Source organism: Hippoglossus hippoglossus, chromosome 23 (genome assembly GCF_009819705.1).
Source record: "Hippoglossus hippoglossus isolate fHipHip1 chromosome 23, fHipHip1.pri, whole genome shotgun sequence".
NCBI classification, from domain to species: Eukaryota; Metazoa; Chordata; class Actinopteri; order Pleuronectiformes; family Pleuronectidae; genus Hippoglossus; species Hippoglossus hippoglossus.
Genome location: NC_047173.1, coordinates 2757323 through 2767361, shown reverse-complemented (window position 1 = coordinate 2767361; position 10039 = coordinate 2757323). Strand labels below are relative to the sequence as shown.

The window sequence follows — 10039 nt, the reverse complement described above, 5'->3', positions numbered from 1 at the left end:
TTTTTTTGCCATTACTATTCCTTGTGGGAAATCACACGACATTATTTTACTTGGGGAATCTGCTGCACTAAGATGATGCCCCGGCTGCTGATGTGTAAGATCCATCCCAGGCGCTTAGCTTCCATTTCATGATACGCGATTATAATGTATTGATCATTGGCAGCTCGAAAATTCTACGAGTAAACTGGTTAGTGCAGAGAAATTAAATGTTACTGCCCAATAGCTTCATATGTCTTCAACTGACTGACACACTGGGGTGTAAAATAGCAATGTTGCAGACATTCGCACTACACATACACACCTACAACTCTATGCTCCACATGAGGTTTATATGAATGTGTATGAAATGATGTTTTATTAAATTGATTTGATCAATGATAATAATCATCATCCTCTGTTTGTTTTTCTTTTCCTTTATAGGTTATTTCCCTTGGATTATTATCCTGTCCAAAAATAAAATAATTTAAACCACAGAATACTGTAGGACATTATAGTTTACTCAGAATTCACATTAAAAACAAACAAAGGACAAATTAAGAAATTGCAAGAGATCTGGGGCCTGTAAAAAGAGGCAGGCTTTTGTATCAAGCTAACTATTTTTAACTCTCAGTTTTACGAGATCAAATTCTGTCAGAGATCAGATCAGTGGAAAACCACCAGTCATCGATCTACAGGATCCTGACAGGGACAAAAGACTTTAGTCTACAGTAAAATGAGAAATAATAACTGTCAGAAGATTATTGATGAGAGGAATCGTTGTTTTTCTGCTCCGGATTTTGTATTTGTCCACTCTGGTTTTAAAACAGAGCTTCTGACAAATGGAGGGAGAGTTTATCACAACATGTAAATACATCACAACTATTATAGCTTCCCCTTCACTCAACAAAGATTCTTTGCTTTTACACGTATTCTATCAGGACAGCTCAGAAACACATGATAAATAAAAACTAAAGCCTCTGATTTCTGATATAAGAAAAAATGCTGCACACACTGTTCGATATTTCCATTATTGTAAATGAACATTTCAGATGAACCTCATCACACAACCTTTTCTCCTGCTTCGTCACCACGGTTACGGCTGCTAAACGCTCCTATCAAACATCATCAAAAATAAAGCCTGCAACCTTGCAAACACCCATGCTGGAATTCTTTGATTAGAAAAATGTTAATCAAATTGATAAAAATGGATTATTCATTATTCATACAGTACTATTTTCTAACTGGTAACAATCAAAGACCAGGAAGGCTGCTTCCCAATGGAGGAGAGAAAAAAAGAGTGAACCTGGGCTAAATAACTTATTAATAATTTTTCACAACATTCCTCACATTTTTGTAAACATAAGTTGATGTTATTTTCTTACTTCTTCTTCCGCATGGTGAGGAATTTTAGTTTCAAGATTTCCTGAAATGCAAGTTGTTATTCGAAAAACTTAAAAAATGCAGAGCTTTGGGGTTTTTCCTTTTTGCTGCATGTGCTCCTCTCATGTGTGGGAGTGTGACGCTGCATTTTTCCTGTCCCGCCCCCCGAGTTTCTGGGCCACAGGTCAGTTTGTTTTTCACGCAGCAGCCCCAGACTCGCTTCACTCCTGCAGAGTCACAGCAGAACGTAAGTTGAGCTCTTAAACAACAAATGACGTTTCATGTTTTTGACAATAGATCATTCATGTATCTTCAGGTTTCCTAAGAGTGCTGCATACACACATTGAATAACAGCTTATGAATAGACTTTTTGTGGAGTTGTGTCAGAGTTTTTAATGACTTCTTTATCCAGCTTCTTTACTTTTGCATTTCCATGTGCTGTATAATTGTTTTATTTAGGTTATAGACTTCTGTAGATTCTACAGATTTAACTCGAAGTCGAACAGAATCAGGGGAAGTAACTCCTGCCTCTTTCTTTTATTGTCCAGCTGTAAATCAGCAGAGATGGCTGATCTAATGGAAAATGAGGTATTTAGGGCTTTCACCACCTATGCTGCCATTGTCATTGTGAAGATGATGCTGATGGGGCCCTTGACTGGATACTTCCGCGTCTCCAGAGGGGTAGGTAACAAGAGTGGTGCCTTTTTCTGGTTTGAAACTAATGATTTTATACAAAGGGTCAGTCTCTGGATGTGTTCAGTCTGGATTAACCTCCTTAAACCATCTAACTTCTAAGAATCTACCAGACTTGTGTTGGTTTTCCTCCTGGTAAACAAGAGGAAAGATGATGCAAGAAATATAGAACCCCCCCACAAATCTCCCACTCTGCAGCTCCACAAAAACAAAAGTCACGTACACACCATAACTGAGGCCCAACCCAGGTTGTAAAAGAGAATGACCAGGCGAAAAAAAAAAAAGGCTCTGAAGTGGCAATAACAATCATATGTATGCAGAGAAAGACTTTGAGTCAATGCATGTATTATCTCTGCCATGTAGGCGTTCTCTAATGAGGAAGATGTGAGCAGAAAGTCTGCAGAGGAGAAGAAGAAGCTGCTGAGAACCCATCCAGACGTGGAGCGTGTTCGAAGGTGACGACAGATGACAAAAGGCTGACATTACTCTACATATAACAATAACATACATTGAACAGTGTGATATATTTGAAATCATGTTCTTTCAGTTATTCCGATTTATCAGATTAACACAGACTGTCCTCTCTGAAAAACAACAACAACCCATATGTTATTTGAACAAGCAGCTTATTATACCCCACAGACCCATGATGTTTAATTTTAGGACACATTTCAAAACATCACACTTTGACCCTTAAATGTTCTGCATGTACCAGTGGTGGATGTAGAAATTTTGTAAATCAGGGGCAATAAAGAAGCCACAATTTACACAGAGGCGTCATTTATACTTCCAACATCCATAAACAATTCCTCATTCAGTTAAGTGGACATTTAAGTCATTCCTTGTTTACTGTTTTCTCTATAGCTTTGAGCTTAGAAAAAATTAAAAAATTCTGAACAAAGATCATATTTATTGTTAGAAAGTGACATTTAAAAAAACCTGCTTATAGGACAGTGGCACTTTAAGGGCCACTCAGATTTCAACTGGGGCCAGTGCCCCCCCCCTCCCCGGCCCCTTCTCTAGCTTCGCCCCTGGCATGCGTACATATATGCACATGTAAGCCTATAGCTCCAAGGCTAGTCACAGGCTTGACAACCACACATTCACTAAACTAGCGTAGACTCCTCCCCAGACCCACTTAAACAAAAACCAGACAAGCATGTTAAGGATGGATGGATGGGTGGATAGTTGGAATGTGATATGTTGTAAGATACCAAATGTTTGGACTCCTTACGAACAAGCTGTAATATGTAACAGTATACATCACATTATATTCTTTGTGTTGTTGGCATCCAGGTGTCACCTGAACGACCTGGAGAACATCGTTCCCTTCGTGGTGATCGGCCTCCTCTACGCCCTGACCGCACCTGAGCTTTCAGCCGCTCTGCTTCACTTCCGCATCTTTGCCGGAGCGCGGATCTTCCACACCGTCGCCTACGTCGGCGCTCTGCCTCAGCCCAGCAGGGGCCTGGGCTGGATACTGGGCATGCTGGTCACCTTCTCCATGGCTTACAGGGTGCTCAGCACAGTTCTCCTCCTGTAGACATGACACTGGACCAGTAGACCTGAACCTGTTTTCTTTCATTTGTCACTTTTGCTACATGTTTCTACGAGCTTAATTATTATCGATTCTTACCATGTATTCATTGCATTCCCTTTGACTTGCCAAAATTATGAATGAAAAATGTATTTTTAATAAACTTTACTATCAACTTTGTGTCATGGTATTAAGTTCTCAGTGTGATTGATCAGATAGTGAAACTCACATGTAAGTGTGACTATGTAAGAAAAGGGCTCAGGGCTCCTCCCACAGATTACACAACCTCAGGATAAATTCCAACCATTTGTGTCCAACTGATCTTTGGAACTGTCTCTGCTGTTCACTGTGACTTTACAAGAACTAGGTAAGACCTCAGCTGCACACCTCACTATGTTCTCGGGATTCTTAGGAGTTTATAATTGATTGATACATTGTGTGAAATAATTATTCTTTACATGTGCATGAAACAATTTTTTTCAAAGTTTGTCTTATAAGTGCATTAGTAGATGCAGCTGCACGTACCAAAGTGGTCGAGTTAGATTCAAGATTCAAGTGAGACGATAAACAAACAATATCCAGTCTGATTAAATCTAAATGTGTTTTATTCTATTGAGTCATTGAATAAAAGCAACGTGTCTGACACATCCGTTGTTTTTAGTGAACTGTTGCAGAGCTGCGACTTTCAGGAAGTCAGTAAACTCTGAGGGAGAGAGTGACAGAGTGTGTGTGTGTGTGTGAGAGGGAGATAGAAGGGGGGGCGGTGCTCAGTGGACCAAACCACTGCGAGGCAAGGAAATGGGGAGAGGGGACGATCTGTCAAAGTTTAAGAATGCTTTACATTCGCGTTTATAATTAGCGAACATGCGTTCAGTACATGTTGTATCACTATTTAACGTTCTTATTGCTGATGTTTGCAATGATATTGAGGGGGACAACTCTCTGGATGGGGGAGTTCGGACCCCCCTGTCCCCCCAGGGAAATCCGCCCCTGCACAGAGGGATAGCTTTATATAAATATTCCAGATATCTCTCTCGCTCTATCTGTGTATGTGGGACACTTATCTCTAGAACCGTCCATTAACCGGTTTCACACTTGGTTAACGCCCCAAGGAAGTGCAGTGTTGAATTTAGGTGTGATGTGGACACATGATCTATCCATGTTGGTAAACTGTGAATAAACAGGCTTCCGTCACTTTGTAGGAGCAGCTGCTAGGAAATAGACAAGAGCAACGACAACTGATTCTCCAGTTCGTGGTTCTGTGTTCTGAGTCGAGCTTCACTGAACGGACACAGGCTTAGAACCAGCATAGCAATAGTGATTTTAATTAGTGTCATTACTTAGAAAAAGTTCACATGCTCTAATGTTCAGAAGAAACACATCACTTTCCTCAAACCTTCCATTGCTGCAGCTCCTCTTTTCAGCCTCTGTCAGAAACAATCGGTTTGAGCACCTGTCTCTTTAAGGCCGGCCTCCTGATAAAGCCCAGTCTCCTCTGATTGGCTAGCTGGCCCACTCTGTTGTGATTGCTCAATCACTTCCTGCATGTGTATGAAATGTCGTTCTCTGCTGTGGCTTGACATGGCTTTGTTAGGGGGGCGTGCCAGCCCAACCACTTAGTGCGCATTATGCAAATATGGGGCATACACTCCCCAGAAATATTGCTCTTACTACTAATGAAGAGTTTCCTTTGGGGGAGAGGAGCTCCCTCTCAACTCTTTAACCATTTACATACACAAAAGACCTATGTAACGCCTGGGCCACACTGCCTGCATGAGCGCCGCGGTTCTGCTGCACATCACGGTCATCTGTTGTTCACACAGGCAGCGTGTCTGCCGCATGTCTGCAATGAGAGGTTTCTGGTATGAATACTCTATTTCTTAGAATAAAAGTATGGCTTTATAATATGCAACTAAGTGCCAGGACTCTACAATATGAAGCTGCGCATCTTACAGTCCTGCAATAATGATCAAAACCCGGTTATATCAAATGAATGGATCCAGTCAACAGAAACCAGAGAGTGCTTTTACTCTGAAACAAGTACAGGAACTGTTGCAGATGTTCATGTTGTGACGTATTTGAAGGATAGACATTAACACTGAGGCGAAAGATCCTTTTCACTGTCTATCCTGCAATGAACCCACACGTGGTACACAGAGTAAATAGGTGACACCTCAAATCTCTACAGAGCAGCGCAGCTCTCTCAGGCAGTGTGGACGCTCTAACCATGGGCACCGAAATGAACACGTACCGCTCATGCAGCCAGTGTTGCCCGAAGTAACACACTAGAGGAAAGAGAAGAAATATGTGTCCTTTAAAAAAAACTACAACAAATAATACAAAGGACAGAGCCTCATCCCAAGTGGTCTTCCAGCCTTTTGTCACAACAGGTCTATATCAACCCATTTGGTGCATTTTGATGAGCTTCAGTGACCTTTCTCAGCTTGTGTGAAACAAGGGAAGAGAGTAAATGTACATACTTATTATGTGTATTGAGAAATCAGGAGCTTGTACAATGTGCTGTGGATTAATGTTGATCAACTGCTCAAAGGTCAGTTTTCTTGCATTGCTATCAGCTCTCTAGCTGAAATAATTACAACATGTTGTAAACTGATAAGCCTTAAAGTTTCAGTGTGTAAGATGTAGGTGAAAGGGATCTAGTGAACATAAAATAATCTTAGTGGTGTCCTCACGAGTGTGTAATCATCTAAATTGTTTTCTTTACCACAGAATGGGCCCTTTATATTTAAATACTTTATATTTAACGCGGTAGCGGGTCCTCTCTAGGGAGGCCGCCATGTTTCTTGTAGTAGACCAGACTGGACAAACTAAACACCTTTTGGGTTTTTAATACAAATGAAGGTTACCACAGGTTCTCCTTCGTGTTTGGAAGGGGCGGGCGAGGTGAGGGGTATTCAGCTGCAACATGCAACTTCACCACTAGAGGTCACTAAATTCTACACACTGAACCTTTAAGTTCTGATAATGTGGATGTGACAAAAGATGATCCACATTCCTCTTTTTAACATAGGCAACATACTGATCTTCTGTTATTCCCCTTTTAAAATGACAAGTAGCCTAAAATTGTGACTTCCTGTAAAATTATTCTCAATATCTAATTTTTCATTCCCCTGGAAGAATTTAGTGGCCCTAAAGTGCCGAGGCCATAAATATGTATTTCTGTTTCTCACAGGGGCAATGTCGTCGCTAAGCAGTGTGATGGACAGCCAGGTCCTCCAATCATATTTCACATACGCCACTATTGTCATCCTGAAGATGATGCTCATGTCACCTCTAACAGCTTACTTCCGTCTGACAAGAAAGGTGCGTTCTTTTCAACCATAACAGCCACATATGAGTGTAGCTTCATACAAGAACTCACACAGTATGACACACTGACCTGCTTTCTGTCCCCTCAGGTGTTCGCAAACCTGGAGGACACCAAATTGGGTTCCTCAGCAATAGACAAGAAACTGGTCCGCACAGATCCTGATGTGGAACGGGTCCGCAGGTAAAACAACACCTGTTACTACGTGGAGTAGAGACATGAAGCAAGAACTACTCTGAAATTAACAAACACAAATTCTGTCTGTGTACTGGTACTGTTTAATTTAAGATTTATACCATAAAATGTCATAAATCTTTTCTCCTCTCTTCTGACCATTGGAATTTGATCAGCCTCAATTTATTAATTAATAGAAGAAACACTGAATTAATTAAAGCTAGGGTTGGCGATCCTGGAAACACACATGGACGTGCACTGCCTGACAACAAATTCAAGCCAACTCACTCTCGCCTGAGAGCACAGGCAGGTCGGTCAGTGTTTCGGAAACAAATGACCAATCCTACTTTTATATAGTAAACCCATAGTCCCCTCCAAACCAGGACCAGACAAATAATAACGCATATGTTAGTGAGTGTGGAAACGTGTCAATCCTTTATCAGGTAAATGTTGATCAGAAGAAATGAAGATGATGGATCATTAAATCATTAAATCATTTAAAAACCCATCATTTAAAAACAAAGAACAAAGAGTCACCGACTCTTGTTGTCTGGCTCCTATAAGTGGTGCAGCCAACATCTCCTGTCAAGAGCATTTATAACTTGAAGGCAGCGTTAAACAGGAAGTCGGTCATGTCACACGTTCGGGCAGAGACACATCGTGCACTAACACTTTGCTCCATATGTGTGCTGTTGGTGTCCAGGTGTCACCTGAACGACCTGGAGAACATCGTTCCCTTCGTGGTGATCGGCCTCCTCTACGCCCTGACTGCACCTGAGCTTTCAGCCGCCCTGCTTCACTTCCGCATCTTTGCCGGAGCGCGGATCTTCCACACCGTCGCCTACGTCGGCGCTCTGCCTCAGCCCAGCAGGGCCCTGGGCTGGATACTGGGCCTGATGGTCACCTTCTCCATGGCTTACAGGGTGCTCAGCACAGTTCTCCTCCTGTAGACATGATATGACTCCCACCATGCATACATACATATACAACCACCGGCTGTACATTTGTACATTACATCCATTTGTGTGAATTCTACCTTGACAGATTTGCTTAAAGATAAGTGAAAGACTCTCTGTAGGTGGACTGGTCAGTGTAATGGAAAATAATGGACATTTCAATTTCAAAATAAAATCTGGGGATGGACCCCCATGTCCGCCAGTCTAATTGAACCCCCGCTTTCCATGGCCTGTTACTTATAATGAAAATATAAAATACAGCATCATAAAGACATAAAATATGATGTCACTTTAAATACATAAGCCCTGCTGTAATAATAATTTGGGATTTAGAATTAATGAATAGTTTATTATTGTCTGACTGATCAACGATAGTCAGAAATAATGACTTTAATTATTTTGTAATTATTTGTCTGATCTCCTAATGTGATGCTCCTGTAATATTTCTACAGGTGAATAAAGACAAACAATCCATCAACTTGATTATTCACTGTTATTCACTGAAGAACTAAATATTCATTGACACCTCAAGTAAACATTCACATGTTCACTTGTTTTTATTTGTTCATCCTCAATTATTTGTCAAAACATTTCAGGGAATTTCCACTAAATATTCAGAAATTTATAGTCTACTGTATCAGTATCTGCACCTCAGAGAGGGTGATGTCCTGTGACAGTGGAAACATAAATAAAAATCATGTTTCTGTTGAAATTGCCATGACACTTTAATTATAAATATATTTCCCTTCATTTGATAGTGGTAGTCGAGACACAGACAGGATATGTAAGGAGAGAGAAAGCCACAACATGTAGGGACTATTTATTATTTAATTATTGATTTAAATAAAATTTAACATTTAAAACTGTCATGGCAAAAACAGGGAAAAATACAAGAGTGGGAGTTTTTTTCTCTCTTTCTAAATAAACTGTAACACTCTGCGACCCTTCACAATGAGCACACCATATTTCCATAGAAACCTAATGTTTGAGCCGTTTAATTTATTTATCTTATATCAATCATAATCCACCAGCAGCAGCATGTGTCTACAGGAACAAGAAGAACCTCTGCAGGAGCATATTTTCATATTTATAATGTGAAGAAAACTATATTTCCAAACATTCTATTTCTATTTATTTTCTATTTAGATTTTTATTTGTCTTACATATAGAGTTGTTGATTTTTCAACTTGTGCTAAAGTGATACAATAATGAAAAGTTTCTCCTGGTCGTCCCTTTCCCTTTTATCAGTGAGACAGATATCTCTTAGTTCTTGCTGTGTGAGATTGAGGTTATTTGAACACACACACACACACACACGCACACACGCACACACACACACACACACACACACACAATATCATTTTTCCACGACACAACAAGCCACATCAACATTTTTTCCCCTTCAGCAGCTCGTACTGTAAATCCACAATTACATATTTTACATATCGTGTTTCCTTAAATGGAACTTTCTTCTTGTCTTGTCCTCTTCTCTGTATGATTTCTCTAATATGATAAAAAACAGAGGTGCATGTCTTTCCTTATTGATAATAGGTTCGTGTATCCATTCCGAGTTATTCTCCACATTTGATTTAGACTTCATTATTATGGCAGAAAATGAACTAAAAACCAATATATGAGTCTTATTTTATCTCTAGTTTTTATGATATTATAATAGACATTTGGTTCATTAGTCATTTCCTTTACAGACTGAAACAGAGATTTAAATGAATCGTATTTTGATTACCTCAGCAGCTCATGTCACAATGAATGATGTAACGTGTGATAATGTTCTGCCACATGATGAAACAAACACAAAGAACGAGGCCGTGAGAGCTTGGGAGATATTAAATAGCTGTTTCTTGATATTCCGTGATATACACATGTTAATTACTGCACATAATTCCACTGGTTTTATTCACTCCCACATTCAGATGTGTGGGAGGATTCAGGATGAATTCAGTTCTTGCTGTGTTCGTGGGAGACGGGAGCAGA

At 40.2% G+C, this 10039-nt stretch overlaps 2 protein-coding genes across 2 annotated transcripts; both read left to right on the top strand.

Moving 5' to 3' along the window:
• Positions 1-1510: 1510 nt before the first annotated feature.
• Positions 1511-3764, top strand: LOC117757578 (microsomal glutathione S-transferase 1-like). Its single transcript, XM_034578834.1, has 4 exons — positions 1511-1606; positions 1908-2040; positions 2416-2507; positions 3349-3764. Exons 2-4 carry the CDS (start codon positions 1924-1926, stop codon positions 3593-3595), a joined length of 456 nt encoding a protein of 151 aa, XP_034434725.1. The 5' UTR covers positions 1511-1606; positions 1908-1923; the 3' UTR covers positions 3596-3764.
• Positions 3765-3847: 83 nt separating this feature from the next.
• LOC117757577 (microsomal glutathione S-transferase 1-like) lies at positions 3848-8530 on the top strand. The gene is made up of 5 exons (XM_034578833.1): positions 3848-3956; positions 6783-6913; positions 7009-7100; positions 7795-8068; positions 8107-8530. Exons 2-4 carry the CDS (start codon positions 6788-6790, stop codon positions 8039-8041), a joined length of 465 nt encoding a protein of 154 aa, XP_034434724.1. The 5' UTR covers positions 3848-3956; positions 6783-6787; the 3' UTR covers positions 8042-8068; positions 8107-8530.
• Positions 8531-10039: the final 1509 nt, after the last annotated feature.